Source organism: Rattus norvegicus, chromosome 1 (genome assembly GCF_021556685.1).
Source record: "Rattus norvegicus strain SHRSP/BbbUtx chromosome 1, alternate assembly SHRSP_T2T, whole genome shotgun sequence".
In the NCBI taxonomy this organism is placed as follows: Eukaryota; Metazoa; Chordata; class Mammalia; order Rodentia; family Muridae; genus Rattus; species Rattus norvegicus.
In genome coordinates, this window is record NC_141534.1 from 213,630,586 (window position 1) to 213,654,244 (window position 23,659).

General features: G+C 41.5%; 1 protein-coding gene across 32 annotated transcripts in view; it reads right to left on the bottom strand.

Annotated features, from left to right (window-relative positions):
* Positions 1-23,659, bottom strand: part of Ppp6r3 (protein phosphatase 6, regulatory subunit 3) — a 114,445-nt gene that overhangs the window by 60,652 nt on the left and 30,134 nt on the right. For 10 of the 32 annotated variants that reach the window (NM_001395099.1, XM_087562539.1, XM_087562512.1 and 7 more), the window contains exons 2-5: positions 21,941-22,088; positions 5,912-6,144; positions 4,975-5,161; positions 1,848-1,985 (exon numbers count right to left, since the gene is read on the bottom strand). In NM_001395099.1, coding sequence (NP_001382028.1) covers positions 1,848-1,985; positions 4,975-5,161; positions 5,912-6,138 — 552 coding nt within the window. In that variant the 5' untranslated portion in view covers positions 6,139-6,144; positions 21,941-22,088. Of the gene's footprint in view, positions 1-1,847; positions 4,713-4,783; positions 5,162-5,911; positions 6,145-10,842; positions 10,918-21,940; positions 22,089-23,659 lie in introns of those variants that run through there. The other 22 variants (XM_087562576.1, XM_087562559.1, XM_087562535.1 and 19 more) reach the window with 5 other exon arrangements.

Consider the following 23,659-nt stretch of genomic DNA (forward strand, 5'->3'; position numbering starts at 1 on the left):
TGTCCTGTACGAATGGATTCTTTACATCTTATGGGTTCTGGGAATAGAACTCAAAATGAAAAGGTTTGGCAACAGGTGCCATTACCCACTGAGCCATCTTATTGGCTCTTAAGTTCTATTTTATAAATACATTTAACATTTTCATAAACCTTAGATCTAATTTTATAAATCTCCCAGAAATTACTAGGTATGGGATAAAATTTCCCACAATATTACCTGAGGCCACACTCTGATAGCAATGCCCTAGAGTATATGACTCCTGAATATGAGAAAGGTCAGGACATTTGGTGAGCTAACCAGTTTCGAACTTCTACCCTCTGCAGAGATATTCACAAGTACCCGTGACCTTAAAGAGTTTAAGGAAGGGGCTGAAGAGATAGCTAAGCAGTTAAGAGCACTGGCTGTTCTTTCAGAGGTACTGAGTTCAACTCCCATGGTGGCTCACAACCATCTATAATGGAATCTGATTCCCTCTTCTGGTATGCATGAAAACAGAACACATAAATAAATAAATAAATAAATAAATAAATAAATAAATAAATAAATAAATAAATCTATCTATCTATCTTAACAGAAAAAAAAAAGAGACTAAGGAATTTCTCACTAACCTGCTCTCCCATTACTAACCACATACTCTCCCCAAAAACATACTTCTAGAAATAGGCCCTAAAAAATTCAACTCTGAAGTAGCCAGAGGAGTAGATGTATTAAACAAACCATAGTGGTAAGATTTGCCTCTGTGCCAACCTGTCATCCCTCTTGCATTAACAGTCTTTCCCTGAATTTTGAACCCCTTCTGAGAAAAGACCCAGATCTACAGAGACACACAAAGAAGCAAGGTGCCTCTATCTGAAGTCTTGCCCTGCAAGTCCCAGGGCATCAGTCTCTAATACCCCATTGGTTACCTAAGTCACCTTGACAGACCCTAGCTCTGACCTATCAGATAAAGCAAGCATGATGGGGCATCTTAGCAGTGTGTGCTCTGCAGTGGATAACCCCCAGCAAACCCTTCCTTTCATAGTTTGGTCCCTTAAATCTTTAAAACTACAATTTTAATGGAACTCTTTTTTATTGAGATATAGGTTTTCTTTTGAGACAGGATCTTATATGGCCCAAGTTATCTAGTACCTAAAATCCTCCTGCTTCAACCTACAGAGTGCTAGCAATATAGGAATATACAACCACAAGAGAACGGGGATCAATTAAGGTATGGTTCCAGAAGGCAAACACCCAAGGAAAGCCTTATATACAGATTATTCAAATCTCCCTTGAGTCCAGTTTCATGTAAGAGGTCTATCTATTCAAGCTGGACATATCCTAAAATTGTAACTGAACTTATAAGCGGGCCCTTTTCATGTATCCCCATTCTTCCCGTTTGACCCTCCCACAGGAGGCACACTCTTAGAAAGTCTTGTCCTGCTTATTCTAGACGCAGCTTTAGGATAAATCCTCAACTTACTCATCGTCAATGTAACAAACCAACCAGCAAAGGGCAAATAACACATCTAGGGAACTAAGCATTCTGAGTCCTAGTTCTACAAAGTCTGAATGTCAGCTGGGTGTGGTTGCACATGTTTTTAATTTTAGCACTTGGGAGGCATAGAGCCTTATCTCTGAGTTTGAGAGGAGCCCAGTCTATAGAGTGAGTTCCAAAACAGTCAGGGTCACAATGAGAGACCAGTCCCAAAGAAATAAAATAAAATTAAAATCTGAATCTTTTCTGTTTTGAGACAACCACCTCCTTGCTTCATTCCCAGAACCCCTTATCCTGTAGGATTCCCCCAGCACACAGGAGTAGTCCAGGAGCCCACATAACTGCACTCCCAGCCGTTCAAATCTCTACTCACATTCAGAACATCTTGCCTGGGCTGTGGAGGCTCAATACATGTCAAGAGCCTGAGCAACAAATCCATGATAGCAGAAGTTCCTATGTGCTTTATAATGAGATCCACAAAATCACGCTTCTTTTTCAAGAAATCCACAATCTAGAGGAAAACAAATCAAACTGAAAGATGCATAACTTGAGACATACAATCTAGAGTGACCAATATTCATCAAATCCTGCCAGTTAGCTTAAGAACAGGCCGTTACAGCAAGTACATGGTGAATTTGGCTAACAATTGCAATATTCAAAACCCTTAAATAACATGATCTCTTAAACCAACATGCGTCCCCATTACAAATAAAGCTGCCTGAACCTTAGCCTTCTGTTTATTTTCATTGTTCATTCTCTAAGAACATGTATTAAAAAGTCCCACAACACTGCAAACAGCTAAAGAACATTCTATTTGGGGCTGGAGATGGTTCAGCAATTAAGAGCACTTCTTCTAGAAGACCCAGGTTCAATTCCCAGCACCCAAGTGGTGGCTCAAAACCAACTATGACTCCAGTTCCAGGAGATTCAACACCCTCTTCTGGCCTCTGTAGGCACCAGACATATATACATAGTACACATACATGTAGGCAAAGCACCCATATACAGAAAATAAAACAAACGTTTAAAAAATATGCACTATTTTATGAGACAATCTTATTAGACTTAAAATCAAAATGTGTAATATTAAAAATGAAGGGAGATTCAAAGCAAAGATGTTTCTAACACGAGGTGACTTAGGCTGCACTCGTGCATATGTGACCAACAAGAGGAGGTTGGGAAAAGGGGGCTGTGCTGAGTGGGAAAGAACTAGGAATGGAAATGATGCTCTGTCCTACACAGCTTCCTATGTCTTATTTGTGTCTGTGAGCCCAGAGCCCACAGCATCTGCTAAAACCCTACCACACATACTGGGAGAGCTTCACAAGGTGGTAGGAAAGTTTGCCACAAATTTTCACTAAGCCCTGGAAGGTGAAGATTCACTGTTCTAGATGAGAAATCCTAGCTCAGACATGCTAGTATCTCCTACAACTAAAAGGAAACTGTCCTGGGAGTTAAACTCAGATCTGCACGCTATGAAAGTCACAGGACTTCTACCAAGCTGCACAAAGAAGACCAACAGCCAGAACAGCTAGAACTACACCCGCCAAGTAGCTTCAAAGTGAGTCAGTGTACTGTTTGTGTAGACAACGATGTAAAATAGATGCACTTCTTCAAGGAGTGGCAGCCATGCCATTCACAGCTGATTCCTACAGAAGTCTTTGAAAGGAAGGGTGAGAGGAGGAAAAAGTCACACATGGCCAAACTTCCCCACAATTTCATGGCAGAAATACTGGTTCTAGGGCCTACAGGCACAAACCTTAGCTGGTGCTATGGACACTGCAGCATGGACCACGAGGCCTATTTATACTTTAGATTTCATTGGAAGACTAAACCACTCAACACTGCCAACAGTTGGATACCCTCTTCTAGAGGCTGAATAGTACCTTTCTAATTAAGCCATGTGACTGTGGACTTTTGTCATCACTGGCAGTGCCTAAGTCCTAACCAACACTACCAAACAACGGGAAACAAGTTTTTGTCAAAAGACAAAAGCAGCTATACAAGCAACACTCCTGTACTCTCATCTTCCAAGGAATCCTAGCTACACAAACAAGGTGACAGGACTCTTCATTTAGGGTTCAACTGACATATATCATCATTGTCAAGACAGATCATAAAACTGGCTCTGAACTCTGGTGTCAGTAACAGAGAGACTCAGAAAGTCTCCCACATATTTTCATGGTTTATCTTATACGCTGCAGAAATCATAGCTCATCAGCCTGGGTCTCGACAGCAGATGTAAGGATAAAAACATACTGAAGCCTGCCTTACTAATGGAGGTAGCCATCTCTAAACTAACTATGCCAAGGTATGTGATGGCTTGCAATTGCCAATGATACTTTGATTTCTATGTGGAGGGCAGAATGGGAGACAATCTACACTACTGACACCATGACTTGGGGACTGTGACTACTGTGACTCAAGGCAAATTATCTTCCTCCAACACACTTGGGAAAGTTGTCTTATTCAAATAAAAATCTTATCTGAACAAAAAGAACATCATCCTTCTGAAATAAAACATGGGCCCAGCCTTAACAGAGAACAGAACATAATGGGCCCAAAATAGTTTCAGCCGACCACAGAATAAGACCAAGTAACTGGGGACTATTGTCTACCATGAACAACACCAGGTCTGACTGGCTTGACCATGTTCACCTCTGCCTGCTGCATCTGATAATCTGTCGGCTTGCACTCAGCATCTGCTGCTCTAGCTATTTCTTGGAAGTGAGCACCCTTTCACATCAATATCCACTAGAGCGATGTTTTCTCTGATTCCAGCAAGCAACATTGTGAGCTGAAAAATGCACTAAACCCCTCACTGTCAAGACCCCTGCAGAGCAGGGGGAGGAATCAACTTGCAGTGCTTAAAAAAAGAGTTCTCAGGTGATACTGGTGACACTGATCCAAAGGTCACACTTCACCAAGTGACACTCCTTGGAAAGTGGCATTTCCACATAAATCTGAATTAGTGGGGAAAGCAGAGGTCAAGGGGTGGTAGCTGTAAGAATATTGAGGTGTGTGCCTCTATCCAGTGCAATACACTAGGAACTGCTGGGATGCAAGGGTATCCAGCTAAGCTAAAATAAATTACCACTGTGTACAAAGCACTAGTCAGCTTCACTTTCGGGAATACCTGATTCTACCTTCTCTCAAGATCATCATTTGGAAACAACTAAGCAAAGCCAACTGTTAAATCCAAAAGGTCATTAGATACACACCCAGATTCAGCCTGCTACTCTCAAAAAGATGCTTTTGATTACGAGTTCAGAGAAGAAATCAAAGTATGCTAACAAACAGAGCTAGAGCCTATCAAAGAGTATGTCAAAGAAGAAATATTCCTTAATGTGTAAACCAGGGTTGCTCAAACTGATGAAGACCTAAAACACACTCTCTTGTTGAAAATGGACTTCAAGCATGCTCAGAACACTGCAACAAAGTTTCTGGTGTCACCTTGGGGATGCACAGCCCAGATACTTACCTTTGGAAACAGTATTTACCTGTTCTGGTTTTCTGCTGATAAGAATACTTAGCACCTTGCTGAAGAAACTGGCAAGTAGTGGGTTCAAGGGGGACTCATTTAGGAGGAAGCTATATAATTTCATTAGCAAGGACTCATCTTCCCCCAGTCTATCATTCATCTGGGAGACATCAGATGTGAGCAACTCACAAGATATATTTGGATACCTAGAAGAACAGGACATTACATTATCATCTAGTGGAAACTTTATCACATTAAGTATAGCATACACCAGGAAGGTCTCCTAAAATTCTATCAAGTCATCAAAACCATATACAATGAATTAAGAGCACCTTCAATCCATTTCATCCAACCTCTAAGTTAAAAGACATTTTCTACTTTGTCTAAAAAATTGCCTTTAAATCAATTGTTTGTAAGAATTTGTTTCTGGGCTAGAGAGATGACTCAGAGGTTAAGAGCAATGGATGCTCTTCCAGAGGTCCTGAGTTCAAGTTCCAGCAACCACATGGCTTACAACCCACTCTGTTTTATTATGTCATTTCCTACTTAAATATAGCTTCACCGCTATTCACCAAGACCCACGCAACTCACACCTAAAACTCATGCGAGGAAGGGCTGACCTTACTATCTGAGCAATGATGTGACTAAACCTTTAGACAATCTTGGCCCGTCATAGACTTCTGGCTTCCTATCTGGAAAGTAGAGAAGACACTTACTTGAATGTCTAACTAATATGAGAAGTTTGTCTATTATAAAGCATGTTGTACGTCTGGAGAAGATTCAGAACATTTTAGATGCTTGTGACTCACTGTTGTTGGCTCTAGAATCAATTGTGTGCTCCATAACTGTGTAGCTCTTGACCATCTTGTCCATAGTTCATAGTGGCTCTAGGGAATTCTTAAACATCAAATAATCATTTTCTACCCCACCCTAAGGCAAAGACGTCATTTTCTTACTTGTATCGGATCTTTTCATCCATGTCTTGAGGTGGCTCTTCTATAATGAATGAGACTAAGTCTTCCAGACATTCTGCTTTTAACAGAAACTCTATGAGCTTTCGGTTCTGTGCTTTACATTCCTGTAAAACGTCCTCCTCGTCCATTAGCTCCTTCAGTGTTACATCTTCTCTCTCTAGAAGCGTGTCTATGTGGGATGATGAGTGAAGATCAAATTTCCAAAACATGCTGTTCTAAACGAGACAAAGAAAGATTTTCATAAAATTCAGGCTTTACTAATTTTCCACAAACCAAATTTCAGTTCAATTTTGATCTACAATGCCAACTTGGCATTGACACAAAAATAAAGCAGTTTCACACTTAACTTGCAAAATGATTTAATGAATAACACTAGTAGGATTTTTTTCTTTCTTAGAAAAAAATTTTAAAGAATTTATTTATTGGCTTTCTTTTTAGACTTTTTAAAAACTTTATTCACTTTTATTTATATGTGCATGACCTGCACGGAATGGTCCTGGAAGCCAGAAGAGGCTGGTAGATTCTCTAGGACTGGAGTTAACAGATATTTGTAAGCCACAAATGGGGCTGGGAATCGAAATTAGATGCTATCACTCCATCCCAGAAAATATTTTCAGTTGGCTAAAATGTTGAAAATGCTGAATACAAAAGTTTGGAATGATTTTAACCTGTAAAAGCATTTCATCCAAGTCAGCCTGGCACATACCCAAAACTCTTAAATTTTCAAGAGTGAGACAGGATGATCACAAGTTCTTGGCCAGCCTGAGCCACACAGCAAGAATCTGTCATCCCCCACCCTCCCCCGTCAATAAAAGTAAGAGGAAAAGAAGTAATTCATTCATACTTTAAGAATTTTTATGCTGGCTAGACACAGTGGCCTGCATCTTTAATCCCATCATTCTAGAGAAAGATTTGAGAGGATCTCTGTGTATTTGAGGACAGCCTGGTCTACATAGTCATCACCAGGATTCTATACAGACGCCCTGTCTCAAAAAAACAAAACAAACAAAAAGAATGCTGAAGGAGGATATCATGGCTCAGCAGGAAAAGGAGCTTGCTGACAAGTCTGAACACTAGAATTCGATCACCAAACTCCAGGGTGGAACGAGCTAGATTTTCCAAGTTGTCTTCTGACCTCTACAAGCATGTTGCCCATTAATTTAAAAAAAAATTTTAAGCAAAAATATTTCATACCTCAAATTCTACCACTTGGAGGGCTAAAGCAAGAAAATTACTGCATGTTCAAGTCTAGTCTGGTCTAAAAGAGAAAAACTGGAGGGGGAGGGGGAGAGGGAAGAGGAGAAAGCAGGCAGGCAGGGAGACTGAGAAACAGACAGAGACAGATAAAGATCAAGAATGACAGCAACTTGGGGTTGGGGATTTAGCTCAGTGGTAGAGCGCTTGCCTAGCAAGCGCAAGGTCCTGGGTTCGGTCCCCAGCTCCGAAAAAAAAAAAAAAAAGAAAAGGGGGAAAAAAAAAAAGAATCACGGCAACTCTTTTTTTTTTTTTTTTTGAAGGATGAAGAATAGATTCTTCAGAGAATTGCCATCTTCAACAACAAATGAGAATGAAGAGGCATAGCCAGAGCTTCCCTTATAACAGAGGAATACCACTGTAAAGCTGCAGGTGACTTCCCTTATAACAGAGGAATATCACTGTAAAGCTGCAGGTGACTTCACTAATAGCTAAAAGTCATAGAGTACCAGAAAAGAACTAAACTTTACAACTTCAAGAATTAAGACAAACTTACTATCCTAAGTCACTAAGAGAAACAGCTGACAGTCAACCCCCAACAATACTATAGTCTTTCCTCAACTTGGTCTCCATGCCTACAACCATGAAATGCTTGTTCTTCAAGTCACAGAGCCAAAAAGGCATTCGTTTGTTACGTATGGAATGTGGAAGAGGTCTCACAGGCCACTTCTAACCAGAAGGTAATAACAAGATGCAGCCATCCAGCACCAGGTCTCTGCAGCAACAGAACCAATCAGTCCAGGTATGCTAGCCTCTGAAGGGGTCAGAGACTTCCTTGAGAGTTGAGGCACAAGGCTACCATGTGCTCAAACAAAAGCTCTCCATCAGCTACAGCTTAGCCACCCACCCAGTCAAGTGCATCCTGGAAGGACTACCACCAGAAAAGCTCACCAATATCTACATGTTTTTACAAGCAAAAGGAAAGGTCCTACCTATGTAAAGCGGACCTACCTTTATACCTGTATGTTTTGCTAAATCACCCATACTTGATGTTCTCAAAATCACTTTCTTAAAGTAGAAAATTTAGGAAAGGGTGATGGCACTTAGTGATCCTAGCGCTAAGGAGGCAGAGATGAGTGGATCTCAGTTTGAGACCAACTTGGTCTACAGAGTGAATTCTCATGACAGTCAGGGTTAGACAGAGGAACCCTGTCTGGGAAAAAAAACACAAACAAGTAATAAAATAAATATAGAGGAATTACAGAGGCAAACTTTACTCATGCTCCTAGTCAAAGTGACTGACTGACCCAAAAATGAGAGCTGAAAAGCAGACTGTGCACAGTGGGTTGTTCCAAGGAGCGTCCCCTTCACATGGCAGGTGCTGAGCCTGACTCTCCAACAAGCAACCTCATTAAGAAAAGTTCAAGAAACCTTAGGGAACAGTTTCATAAAGCAATACTGCTAAGTGTCAACTATCACCAAAGTCAGTTTATAACACCTTTACATGCTCTCAAGGACACTGGCAAATCTGCTCACAATCTTGAGCTGCAAGAAGACTAAGAGCCAAGGAAGGACAAACAGCAGCTGCTCGGTTCACATGACCCAAATTCACACTCCTCACTTGAAAAGGATACATGAGGGGTGGGGAAGCAAACAACACAGCTCCACCGGGAGGAAACAAGGCAGAGGCCCCCAGAGAAGCACAGCCTTTCCCTATGCACACATTATGACAACAAGCTAGATAAATGCAGCTCCCAACACAGATGCAACAAGCACACAAGCAAGTGACCTTCCCCGGCTCTAACAGGGTGCAGGAATGGACCTGCAGAAGCTCTCTAGCAGTCAGCAGAAGGTATTTAAGCAGCTGCCTGATTTAAATACAATGCTAAACTAGTTCTGACTGGGAAGTCATTGCAAAAATGGCAACAAGTAACAGAAAAGCAGTCCAGAAAAAGCCAATACAGGGAAACCTTAAGAAATATATATATACTGCTTTGGTTTTCAGATTTGGGGAAAATGGTCAAAACAAAAAGAAAACCCATGTCATTTTATCCTAATCAGTCAATAAGCACAAACAGTACCATAAGATAATATGAAAGGGGAAAGGGGAGACGATAGACGGCTCAGCCATTAAGAGCATTGGCTACTCTTCCAGAGGATCTGGGTTCATTTCCCAGCACCTACACAGGAGCTCACAAACTATCTGTGACTACAGTTCTAGGGGATCAGACACCCTCACACAGGCATACATGAAAGCAAAACACCAATTTACATGAAAATAAATTAATTTTTAAAAAGGAGGGGGGAACAATGGGGGTTTTTCTTTTTTATATTCCTAAAGAGAAAGGGGAGAGACTGTTCTTGTTTAGGGGTACAAAGTCACACCATCAGTATTATCTTAAATTTTCTACTAAAGTAACTACAGTTCATTTATTTGTAAATCCTTTAAAAACCACAAACTTTTTTAAAGTGCTTTTTTACAGCTTCACTACTCCAGTGTTATAGGACAAAAGATTCAAGGTCCTCCTGGGCTGCCTATCAAAGGAAGAACTCAAGAGTACACAGGCTACATACAGATGGCTGCAAATGAAGTTACCACTCTTACATTATGAATCAAGTAGATTTACCCACACCAAGTAAAACCGCCCAAACCATAGTCTTAGTCGGGAAATGCAGCAAATATGGGATTTAGAAAAAGAGTGATTAAAACAAAAGAAGAAAAGAAAAAGACTGATTAGTTACAATAAAGTAAGAACCGGGTGGGTTAGCGAACACACCCAACCCAATCCAACCCACCACCTGCCAATTAAGAATGGTTTTGACATTTTTTAATAGAGTTAGGTTTGAGGGAAGGGGAAGTGGAACAAGGAATGTGATAGAGATCATCTATATCTGGTCATTCACAGAAAGTCCAGTGTCCTCCAACCTATAAGAAGAAGTTCCTCCTGACATCTGTATTCTAATATCTCCTGAACCCATCCAGGTATCTATCTATCCCAGGGCCCCAATCTGCCCTGCAGCTAGCTTGCTCGGCCCTCCTGGCTCCCAGGCATAGGATGGTATCCTGCTGCATACACAGGTAGGTATTGGGTAGATGAGAAACTCAACTATGCTGTGTCATTAGTCAGAAGACCTACACACATCCCTTCCCCCTTTACATTTAGCTTTGTTAATGGCCAGAATGGCCCTAAAAGCTTATATAAGTAAAAACAAAAGAGGTCTTGAGGCTCAAATTGACACAATGGTAGGAAACTACCTGGAGACCTAATCCTTGCCCAGGCTATTACAATCCACTCGAAACAATATGCCCAGTGTCCAGCAGGGTTATAATGGCCTTCCTACTGGCCCAGCCTTCTAATCCCCTAACCCAAAACTGTTTTGAATTACTTATCTAAAATACAAACTATTTTAAACATAAAATTTAACACAGAGAAAGGAGAATTTTTTAGCATTTATTGTAAAATGACTGATTCCTTCATCAGCACACAGCAGAACATGGAAGTATGTACTCACAGTGAATGTTCTTCATATGCTCATGTCACTATCTCAACACCAAAGCGCAGGCATGGTATGCACCTATTCTACAGCAAGCTGAGTGGACACAACCAGCACTGGCAAAGTGGTTGTCCCTGGGCTGGTACCCTTTGAAGAAAAATGAAACTAGATACAAAATAACAGTTACCCTCCCTCAGGTAAAATGCAGTTTTGGTGGTAAATACCTTTAGTGGGCAGAGCTCTGAGTTTGAGGCCAGGCTGACCTGTAGAGCAAATTTCCAGCTGATCAGGGACCCTGCCTCAAAAAACAAAAACAAAAACAAAAACCAGGGATGGTAGCCTGAAACTATAATCACAACACTTAGAAAGCCAAGGCCAAAAGAGTCTAAGCTTTAGAGGCTAGCCTGAGCTACATAGCAAGGGATCTTGTCTTAAAGACCAACGACACAAGCTAAAATTTGCAATGAAACTAGAGTTAGAATTAACAATAAAATCAAACCAAAAAATATTGGGGATGGGGGAGAAAACAGAATTGAGACAGGATCTCATACAGTCACTTATGTAGCTAACTGATCCTCAAGCCTCTTCCTGAAAAGTGCTAGGGTTACAGGTATGCAGCATCATGGACCTAACAAAGTGTTTACAGGACACAGAAACATATTTAAAATCCACAGTTTAGCTTAGTGACACTTACTTATGGATAAGAAGAAATTCAATCTCACTTAGGAAGGCTGGCCAGCAAGGTGAGGTGCTTGGTGAGAGACCAAAGTACCTCCTTTTAACAAAATCCTAGGCTTCTTTTACAAATTGAACCTAGAAGTTTGAAAATGTTTTTCCCCCCGTGAAAGGACTAGATATTTTAAGCAAGCAAGTTACCAGGTTACCTGACCCCACAGATAATCTCCTCTGCTGGTCTTTGTCCCATAGTGAAAACAGCTATCTATCCACACAAAAGAGCCAACGAACCTATCTCCTGAATAAGCCTAGTCATCTCAGATCAAGGCTTTAATTACAGATCCATTAAGATTGTTACACTAGTTTCATACTACATAGGTTGGCTCTGGAAGGCAATCTAGGACACGAGCCCTTCACTTCACAGTGTGTCAGCATTGACAGTCTGGGAAACATGGGACCTCATCTACAGGAGATTCGAGGAGAACACCAGCCTTTCTGTAGACTCTGCAAGGTCCTGCTCACACAACATCAACACATCCAAGGAATTTAAGTATGGCTGACTGAGAATCACTTGTTTCCATCAAGTAACAGTATCCTATCCTTTGCATTAGTTTTATGTCAACTTGACACACAAAGTAGAGTTATCTGAAAGTAAGGAAACCTCCCTAAGATTTGGCTGTAAGGCATTATCTGAATTAGCTGTTAATGGGTGGCTCCATCCCTGGGCTGAAGTCCCGGGTTCTATGAGAAAGCAGGCCAGTAAGCAGCACCCTCCATAGCCAACAGCTCCTGCCCTGTGTTGAGTTCCTGTCCTGACTTCCTTTGATGATCAACAGCAATATGGAAGTGTAAGCTAAATAAACACTTTTCTCCCCAAATTGCTTTTTGGTCACGGTGTTTCATCACAGCACTAGTACTCCTAAGACACCCTTGGAACTTCTTCAGTGCCAGTATCCACAGAGACCTGCACTCTACTGCCAGCTGCAGGACTGCTGGAGATTGCAGTCCTGAGACCTCATCTCAATACTTTAACCTCAGCAGCTCATCACATTAACTGATTATGGAAATTGGAATGTACTGCAAAAAGAAGCCACTGTTCTATCAATATGCCAACAATGCCACTTGGGAGCTTAGAGAATTACTCCCAAACCTTTATGGACAAGGAGTCACCTAGAAGTTTTATAAAATGCAGTCTGATTTCTAATTCAGGAAAGAGCAACTCCAGCCTGGGACTCTGCATCATCTACCTGATGCCATAAATGGAGGACATTGCTCATCAACTGTTAAGCAAAGGGACAACAAAGAATTTAGCCTGTATTCTCAAAAACTGAGTAAACATTTTGAATACATAACCATGAAAACATAACCTTGCATACTAATGCAAGGGACTGTGTTTACATATGAGCCACACAACATATGACTGTCCAAAGAGGACAAAGGATCAATGACACCAAACGCTAAATTTAAAACACATATTATCAAAACCTCCTAGTTTCTCTGAACAGAAAAACTGATGATGATTGCAATGTGAATGAACTGTGGACTACAGAAATAACAAGAACCACATCATCCTTCTGAAGAGCTCTGCTTCAGCTGAGCACTCCTCTCTACAGAAGAAGTGCGATTCTGCCTAGCTCCCAGTCCATACCCTGCCCTGTGTGACAGCTACACCCAAGACTGTCTGGACACAAAACAAAAATGCTATCTCCAAAATCAACTCAAGACGGTGACGATTTCAAGAAGCCAACAGTAAATAAAGCATTAAAGGAAGCCCTGAGCACAGGGTTCTGTGAGACTGCACAGTAACATGCCAGCCCAGCCAAATCTGTCTACATAGTTTCAGAATCAGCCAGCCCCACTGTAGTCCTTGCGGTTCCAAGTCCAGGCAGAACATCAGAGCAAACCACCAGGCTTGACTACTGCTAGGACAACTTCCACTGTAGTGGTTGCAGTCACCTGGAGCACAACAAACAAACAATACAGAAATAGGAGCAGCTGCTTCTGCCCAAGTAACACATAAGAAAAGTCTCAGAAAACAAAATATCCAAAACTTTTAACATTGCTTTAAAAAGTGTTGTGAAGGGAATATTTCTAAACTCCAACTGTACATACTTACATATGTTTTCTAAACCATGGACACACATACTTCCCCAATTCAAACTCATCCCTATATATCCCAAGTCTCCTTTCACTTCTAGCTTGAGTGCTACCTACCTAATACAAACACCATGTGAGCCACATCTAGGTGTAAAGTCATCAGAAAGGGAGAGAACTAAGAAGACAGTTCAGTAAATAAAGTTTGCTTGTTATACAAGCATGAAGATTTGAGTTGAATCCACAAAACCCTGAAGTTTGCTCTCTCACCATCTATTGCAATACTAAGCATGGGGACCCCCAAGACTTAGCTGTCCCAGAGATGAGAGAATCTGAACCTTCACTTTGGTCCCAAGTTATTTCTGATAGGCAAATATAGATGCCAACAACCAATACCTGGGCAAAAGAGACATAGGTGGGGTTGAGGTTTCACAGGCCTGGGAGTTGGAAGGGACCATGGGGAAGGAAAAGGTGCAAGAAGAGGAGAAGGAAGAAGCCTCCATGAGTTAGAAGTCAAGAGAACATGGCCCTGAGGGCTGTCCAATTAGAGTTAAGAGTAACCCAGATGAAACATAGTAATAGCTCAGGGTATCTATAAAAAAAAAAGATTCTAACAACATAGAGCATAGTATCTGCCCAACTCTTATATTGTTTAAGGCAGATTGTAAATATAAAGTTTGTGTGCGTCTTTCATCCGGGAACTTAAATAACAAAGGCAGGGTAGAAACCTCGGTCAGAGATTAAACACTTTTTATAACAGAACCCAAGTAAAAGAGTCCAGTCAGTGGTACATGTTTATAATCCCAGCACAGGAAAGGTGAATCCATGGGGCTTGACAGCCAGCCTACCTAGTCTAATCACCAAGTACCAGATCAGCAAGAGATCTTGTCTGAAAACAAGGTGGTTCCTAGGAAATGACACCCCAAATTGTTCTTACACAGCCACACATATGCTCACACAAAAATGAAAGTGAGAAGTCTGTGGAAATCTGATGTATATTTTACACCTCCATAGCACATGCAAATTGGACTTCTCAATTTGAAGTTCTCAAGAGCCACATATCACCTACCACACTGTACTATGCAACAATGAGACCCTGACTCAAGATTGTTGCAGTCCCTAACCAAAGATCTTCATGTGGTACGGAAATAGTTCCTCCAATTGTTCCACAGCCAAAGTTAGTCATTAACAATTTTTCCACATAAAGACCAAAAGAGACAAGGCACAGAAAGATATGTCTGTAGTCCTGGCCCTTGGGAGGTAGAGGCACAGGGAGGATCAGAATGTCAGCTACAAGACATTAGTTGAGCCATCTCTCCATCTCCAATATAATGTACTCATCCTTTTTGGAAGGAGGTGGTGAGGAGACATGAGAAGAACCTGGAGACATAGGCCAAGCTGACTTTACACTCCATATTGTCCTGCTTTCATCTCTGGGAGTACCCAGACTCCAGGGAAGTCGCCAAAAAAGACATTTCCTTGGAGAAGGCAGAACAAATTCACCGTCTGTTACTTTTATTGGCTCCTACACAGTTTCTTCAAAGGTACCAAAAATAACCAGCTTTGTCATATCCAGGTATCCCAGAACATTGTTGATATCCCTACTTTCCTTTAAGAAAGGAAATAAAGGAATTAAATGCATATAACTTTGTTGTTAGTGTTAAGACAGGATTTCTCTGCTGGCTGTACAGGAACTCAATTTGTAGACCAGGCTGGCCTTGAACTCAGAGATCCACCTACTTCCTAAGGCTGGGATGAACATACCCGGTGCCATATAACTTTAAACACTAATTTACACTGCATCAATACTACAGGAGTAAGATAAATGGTACCAACTGCTTGACGAATACAAGACACAGAAAGCCTTAACAGACAAAGGAAGTAAAACTTCCAAGCTTCCACACAGCAAAGATGCTCTGTGGAAGACAGTCTGCCACAGGAATCCATTATAAAAATAACCCTCAATAAGGAGTGGAGCCATGCATATAAGTAAGTGATACAGGCTTACAACCCCACACTCAAGAGGTAGTGGGTATATAGTAGAGGGAAAGAAAGTGCTCCGGATCTATTTGCAAAGATAGAAAGGAGACCCATTAGGCTTCAGGAACCCTGCAGCAGGGAAACAGGCCTCGAGGGCCAGAAGGCAGAAAGAGAAAGGGCAAGGCCAGGCCAGGTCTTGAAGAGCTCAGCATGAATGCACAGCACAGCTTAGATCTCTTTGCTGCAGAAAGAGATCTAAGATCCAAGAATTTAGTGAGAAAAATAGACGTCACATCACTGACAATAGGGACCACACACATTACTTTTCTGACTTTCAGAAACATTAGTGAATGGGAGTAGATAATGACTTCCCAGACACACTGAAGCTAAGTTAGTACTCACTCTACAGAGGATGTGTTACTATAGAGAGGGGAAAGAACAAAGCCTGATCCAAAAGGGCTCAGGCTAGAGAAGATTCTGCAATGGTTCAACTCAAACAAACCAAGCTTTCTCCTAATTACCATGCCTCCCTCACTACCAACAAACTTCTACCTTGTTAAAGCCTAATCTCACCTTTTCACTCCTGCCTGCACTTTAGTACTGGATGACAAACTTACTGCTTGCCTATGGAATGCCTAGGAAACACAATGTTCAAAGAGCAAATCCTCAACACAATGCCGTCCATGCGTACGGTGCAATGCAAAGAACAATGTAGCAGGAAGTGTCAATACACAGCTCATTTTTATGCTTAAAAAAAAGAAACAAAAAACAAAAACAAACAAACAAACAAACAAACAAAAAAAAACAAAGCCCAGAAGCTGGAGAGGTAACTAAGCAGAACTGGCTCTTCCAGAGGACTTGGGACATAGTGGCTCACAACTATCTGTAACTCCAAAGGATGTGATGTCCTTGTTTTGGCCTATGCAGTCATCAGATATACACGGGGTGCATAAACATACTTGTTGGTAAAACACCCATACATATAAAATAAAATATTGGGGGGGGGGCCTTCAGCAGTTAAGAGCATTTATTGCTCTTCTAGGGAACCTAGGTTCAATTCCCAGCACCTACATGATGGTTCACAACCATTCTTAACTCAAATTTCAGGGAATCCAGTGTTGCCTTCTGACCTCCTCAGTCATCTGCCACATGCATATATCCCAGCAAGACAATCACACACAAATTTTATGTATATATATATATATATATATATATATATATATAAAATAATTGGCGGGGCTGGAGAGATGGCTCAGCGGTTAAGAGCACGACTGCTCTTCCAGAGGTCATGAGTTCAATTCCCAGCAACCACATGGTGGTTCACAACCATCTGTAATGAGATCTGGTGCCCTCTTCTGGCCTGCAGTCACATATGCAGGCAGAGTGCTATAAAAAAAAAAAATCACATAAAATAACTGGCAAAGCCTGGCATGTCAGCACACACTGCTACTTTGAAGACTGAAGCAGGAGAATTACTTAAGTCCAGTAGGATGGAGCCAGTCTGGAAAACATTAAGAGACTCCATCTCTTTAAAAACGAACAAAACAAAACAAACAAACAAACAAAAAACAAAGGAGAGAGGTAAAGGGAATTTAGGGAGTAGGAAAAAAAGGACTACAACCAAGAAAAATCCAGACTTACTTTTCAAATATTTCAAGTATGAGAGTATAAATACGCATATTCAACTAGAATGAACGGCCAACTTCTCCTTCTAAGGGGAGCTGTCTAAGAAGCATATCCATTAGGCCATTTTGTCATTTTGAGAACATCACAAACTCAGCTGAGATAGCGTGATGTCACTGGGTGCTATACTCCTATAGAACCACTGGCATGTACATGGTCTGATGCTGTTGGAAACCTCATTAAGCAGTCCACAACTAGTAATGGGAAGCTGTTTCTATTGAGTACAATTTCAAAAGCAACTGTTCCATGTATGAGAAGAATGAGCTACTCATAATAGGAATAGGAGGTTTCAGCTTTTGTTTAAACAAAGGAAAGGGGTAAAAGTAAGCAAGAGCAATGGCCGACTAGGAGCAAAGCTCTCCCAGAAACTTACGAGAGAAAAAAGGAACAAAGGTTTTCAAAAATGATATGGGTTACTTACTCTGAGGGATAGGAAAGCTGCACATGCCACAATAGGGGGACACAGGAGGAGAGGAAGAAAGGAAGAGCTTTCCATCAAACACCCAAGGGACTCCAAACCTCTGACCTGCCCATCCGCCAGGCAGCACTGGTGGCATTAACAGACAAGTCAAACAGGAGAAAGGAAGTGCCTACACCCAGAAAAGAGAAACAGCGGTAAAGCACAAAAGCCAGACTGGAGGATCAGAGAGGTAAAGGCACTTGCTGCCAAGCTGGCAGTCCTTGATGCCTGGAACTCACATGGTGAGCAGGCAGAACTGACTTGCACAAATTGGCTTCTGATCCCCACAAATGTACACAGAGAGGCACCTCAGAATAAGTGAATAAAATTGTAACTTAAAAATGTAATGTAGGGCTGGGGAGGTGGCTCAGTGGTTAAGAGCACTGACTGCTCTTCCAGAGGTCCTGAGTTCAATTCCCAGCAACCACATGGTGGCTCACAACCATCTGTAATGGGATCCAATGACCTCTTCTGGTGTGTCTGAGGACAGTAACAATGTATACATACAATAAATAAAAAAATTTTTTAAAAGTGTAATGTAAAAGATGAAAGAAAAACTGGCTAAATTGTACTTGGTTGTAAGCTCAACTCGGTTATACTATAGCATAGCTAACACATAATCTTAAAATGCAGTAATAGGTAAAACCTGTTCTAGTCCATGGGAGACAGATACCATCTCATTGTGGCCTACCCTCGACAGACATCTTACTGAACTATATCACATTATGTCACCAAATACAGTATCTTACTCTGAGGGAAACTGAAGACTGCCAACCACAGTGGCATTCAAAATGGCCACTTTAAGGACTTTAAGGAGAAAGCAAGTAGGCTTGGAAACACTAAAACTCTTTTCTATTATCACGTATAAAAGAAAACCTATCCTGTGGAGCAAGAATAAGAAAGAACCAGAGAGGAAAGTAAAGATTATAGTGAGCAGAAGCTAGAGCCTGTTAAGGAGAGGCTGCAGACACACAAAGAGCCTCTGCTAGGGCAGCTTTCTTCTGGAAGACGGTCACTCTGCCTATCAAAACTGTTTTGATGTAAAGGTACAAATTATAGCTATATATTCCCGTCATGGAACCCCTGAAAGGAAATAGGAAAGTTCTACAGGCTTAGTGACCATGACCCTGCATAACCTTTCTTTTCTACAGTTAACTTTAATGAAATACAGGGACATAAAAAATAGGAAATGACAGTCAACAAATGAATAAAAAGACAAAAACAATGAAATATCTGGGAAGTCTAATATCCAAATAAAACCAAACAGCTTCTTTGGGGAGTCGGGGGGTGGGATTTTAGAGAATAGGAACGGAACCTAAGATCTCTAGCAGGCTAGGAAGGCACTACCATGGAGTAGTCCAAGTCCTACTACTTAAAATACGTGTGCATGTGTGCGTGCGTGTCTGCTTATCTGTATATATATCACATGCCTAAAGTTCTACGGAAGTCGCAAAAGTGTGCTGGATTCCCTTAGAATTAGAGTTAAAGGTGGCACAGAGCAGCGAACCTATGTTATCTGCAAATGCAACAAGGGTTTGTCAATGTGAGCTATCTCTCTAGCCTACAGTCCTACATTTTTAAATTCACCATGTAGCCAAGGTTGGACTCAAAATTGAAACCCACAGTCCTTGGCTGAGAAAGGTGCCCGGTCACACCCAATTTAGAATATTCTATAACCTACCACCTTGATGGTGAACCCAAAAAAAGTAAAATGGTATTTCCCAAAATTAATCTAACAGAGCTGTCTTTAGGACTTGCACAAGCCAACCTAAATACTTTGAAATAAAATGTCTTGGATATTCATGAAATTTGTGGCTGCAAAGACAGTCTTGAAATTTGTCCAGGGAAGAGAGATCCACAGAAATAAAACCACAAAATAAGAAGTAAAATGACACCAGCCTCCTCTAACAGCTGTAGAGGATACTTCAGAAAGAGTAGTTCTACAGACTCCCATACTTTCTCAAGTAGCCCCTCAAAGTGTGCTTCACAAAACACGACAAACACACAAGAAACAAGAAGCTAAGACACCTTGCAAGAGAGGAAAAGAAAGGAAGCTACATACAGTAACTGTGGAAAACCTCAAGAACAACATATCCAGAGGCACAGGACTCTAGACAGAAACGTATCTCCATTACTACAGCAGACAAGTTGCCGGATGTATCTGACTGTATACTGAAAACTCTGCAAATGTCAAAGCTTTAAGGAATAATTAACTGAAGTATACCTACACTTACTACTGACTCCAGGTAAAAGGTGTTCTTAACTGTTGGAAATGATGGAGGAGGTATGCATGTGACAGATCCAACCTCCTCTTCATAGCCAAGGTGGAGTGAAGTGGGAATACACACAGAGGCACATAGGTCACTGAAGTGAACAAAGCTGACTGAGCAGGCCCAAGTCTGTGCAGAAGGAAGAAGGCGACAAGAGGGTGTCAATGGGTTTGTCACAAACCCGATACTCTGAGGTTTTAGTCTAATAGTCTTCATGAAACAGACACAGGCAGAATACTTTTCTAATCAGCAGAGAAAAGACAACCTAAATAAAACAGTCTGCTGTCCCATGCTACAACTCAACATGGTAGTTACCTCTACAGCTTAAAAAAAAAATGATGCACAAGACCTAGAAGAGGTTTAGTTGAACAAATTTATCAAACTTTAAAAAAATCTAAGTGAATTAAAACTGCAGCCATTCTTCTAGTGTCCGTCAGCAGGTACTGGGCAATGTTTGAACTGGCACCACCACACACCAGGTGTCCACAGTGAGGCACATGCACTTCTTCAGGCACAGATCATTAGTTCCTGACTTGTTCTGCTACACTGCAGCTTAATGACTTACCAATGGTAAGCTTTTGTTTTGTTTTGGGTTTTGTTTGTTTTTGAGTCAGGGTTTTTCTATGTAGCCCTGACTATCCATCCTACAACTTGCTCTGTAGACCAGGTTAGCCTCAAACTCACAGAGATCTGCCTGCCTCTGCCTCCTGAATGCTAGGATTTAAAGGTGTGCCGTCATACCCAGCTTGGCAGTAAGGTTTTATTTTGACTTTTTAGGCTTAGGGCCAAGAGGTTACTGAACAATAAACAGCTAAGGAAATTATGACAGCCGGAGGAAGTTTGCACACAGACAGTGACATTCAGACTCAGTTGGAGAAAATGGCAGAGAAGGAATACCACTATGGAAGCCAAGGGCCACCTCTTTCTTGAAGGGCTTGGCAGGTCACAGGCAAAGCAACATTCTGGATGCCTGGGATCAATCAGCTGGTGATCAGAATCAAAGTCATCATAGCGCCACAACTGTAGAGATGAATGGACAAATATACTACAAAGAATCAAAAGGCACTGAGACAATGCCAATCAGAAGATACAAAAGGAAGCCACCAAGGAGGAGCTAGTTCTAGAGCCAGCAGGAATCCTGAAATGTACATGAACAGGCTAGTCTCACTGAGACATAATGCTGGGTGCCATCTACTCTATTATTTATTAATAAATCCCTGTGCAGGGTTTGCTACCTGCCCCAATGGTTTGTTCCTGAATGAAAGACACACATATAACCTTCATACTTAATATGCCCTATGAAGAACAACAGCCTACCCTCATGCTGCTATAATATACCTCCCACTGATATTTCTGAGTTATCACTTATTAACTTCTCTGGACCCATTCGTGATGCCCTCTGGGCTGCGCTTTCTTGGCATGGAGCCCAGGGAGCTCTCCTTGTTTCCCTACCACATGACAAACTTTGTGTCTGTCCTCTCTCCACACTCTCCTAAAGCATGGCCGCTCTCCTCCTTTTTTTCTCCAGGTCCCAAGCCCAGGAAATCCTAAAATTGAGCTTCTGTCTGTCCTCCTCAGCTATTGGCTGCTGGTATCTTTATTTACCAATCAGAAGGGGCGGGGGGGTATTTCCTAGAAGCTATGTTCAGACCTCTCTAATGCAAACAGTTTTTTTGGGGAACATAATTAGAATTCGTAATACAGCAGCTACACACTGAGCCAAAGTTAAATAAATATGCAAAGTCAATCTCTGATCTTTAATCAAAAGTTCCAGTAAAGAATTATAGCAATTACAATTCAAAAACTGTGAAGCAGATGGCTAGAAGCTACTGGTACAAAATGAACACCCCACAGAGTCAGGCAGCCCGAGCCTAAGACCTCTACTTCTGCTCTTTGTCTGAACCACTCCAGCTTGCAAAGACTGGTTGCTCCTTAGTGGCCAGATCAATATCCACTGGAAACCAGAACCTACTGAGTTCTGGAGACTCCTAGATAACCAAAGTCAGTTACACCGGTTGCTGTTTAACATCCTAAAAACACCATAGTACTACACTCTCTCCAATGCAGGCAGTCTGCCCAGGTCTGCTTCAGAACACAAAACTGCTCTCCTATTGACAAGGATTACAGGAAGGAAACACCTAATGGTCATAACAGTCTTACCTTTCAAACCAAGATTAAAACTAAAAGAAATGTTTTCTTCTCTGTGGCTCCTTGCCCATTACAGGTTATCCTGGTAACAGCTATCTTCCAAATTACATTAGCAGATTAGCAGGAGTGAGAGGGGATACCGTATGAAACAGAAGTGTTCCTGTAAAGACAAAAACAAAACAGAGAATCACATGTGTTGTGTTTTGGTTTGATGACAGCTGCCATTTAAAAAAAAATACTGAGTCAGAGTCTTGGTTCTCATAGAACAACACTTCAGAGAAGTAAAAAGCTCAAACTGAAGCTTTTCTATGTGAACATGGAAAAACAGAATATCCTACACTACAGTTTTTATTCCACACTGAAGAATAACCTGGAGATAAACACAGTGCCAAGGCAGCACTGTCAGTGACTGGAGAGCCATATCCTCACTATCTCTGCAATGACCTAAGGCTGACTACAAAAGCACTGTCCTTTAAAGTATTATGCAAAGGGCTGGAAAGATGGCTCAGCAGGTAAGAGCACTAGCTGGTGGTGGAGGAAGAAGTTTGATCCCCAATGCCCCCATGATGACACACAGCCATCTATAACTCCAGTTCTATGGGGAGCTGACAACCTCTTCTGACCTTTGCAGACGAACACACAACACACACACACACACACACACACACACACACTCTCTCTCTCTCTCTCTCTCTCTCTCTCTCTCTCTCTCTCTCTCTCTCTCTCTCTCTCTCTTTTATGTATATGAGTATTTTAAAGGTAACATCCACTTGAAGCTATCATTCTCTGTTACGGTTCCAAAGAACCCTTCTGCCAGGTATGGTAACACACCCTTTTAATCCCAGTACTCAGGCCAGAGAGGCAGAGAGGCAGAGAGGCAGAGAGGCAGAGAGGCAGAGAGGCAGAGAGGCAGAGAGGCAGAGAGGCAGAGAGGCAGAGAGGCAGAGAGGCAGAGAGGCAGAGGCAGAGAGATCTCTATGAGTTCATGGCCAGCCTAGTCTATGTGGCACGTTCTAAGACAGCCAGGGCTAAAGAGAGACCTTGTCTCAAAACAAACAAAACAACAACAAAACTAAGACAGTCTCCAAATTGTGTGCGTATGTGCACACATGTACACACATGTATACACACACACAAAAATTGGCATGAAATCTGTGTAGTTCCAGGTCCCTCAAGCTATTCTGTCATAAATTGTAATACCACCAATAACCACCTATTCTGGCTACTTGCAAGCAAAATACCAGGTCCACTCTCACAGACTCCCACCATATCATTAACACAATGTCTGTATCCCTATTCAAATGCCAAAAGCAAACACTGTGTCTAAGGATGCTGGGGCATCATCTACCCTTTAAAGATAGAGCCTTTGTTCAAGGGCTTATGGATTTCCACTTGAACTGTGTCTTTGCTTCATTTCCTATTGCTGTGATTAAAAACAAACAAAAAACCCTGAACAAAAGCAACTCAAAGGAGAAAGAGCTCACTTCTGCACACAGATCAAGGCTACAATCCAACATGGAGAGGAAGTCAAGAAGACAGAAACTTGAAGCAGCTAGTCTCATGGGATCCACAATCAAGAGACAAAGAGTAATGAATGCTGCTTGCCCATATTGGACAAGTCTTTCTTCCATCTCAAAATAATCCACACAGGTATGACCAGAGGCCTGTTTTCCAAGTGACTCTAGATTCTGTTAAGATGACAGTTAACATAGATCATCACAGACCGATTAA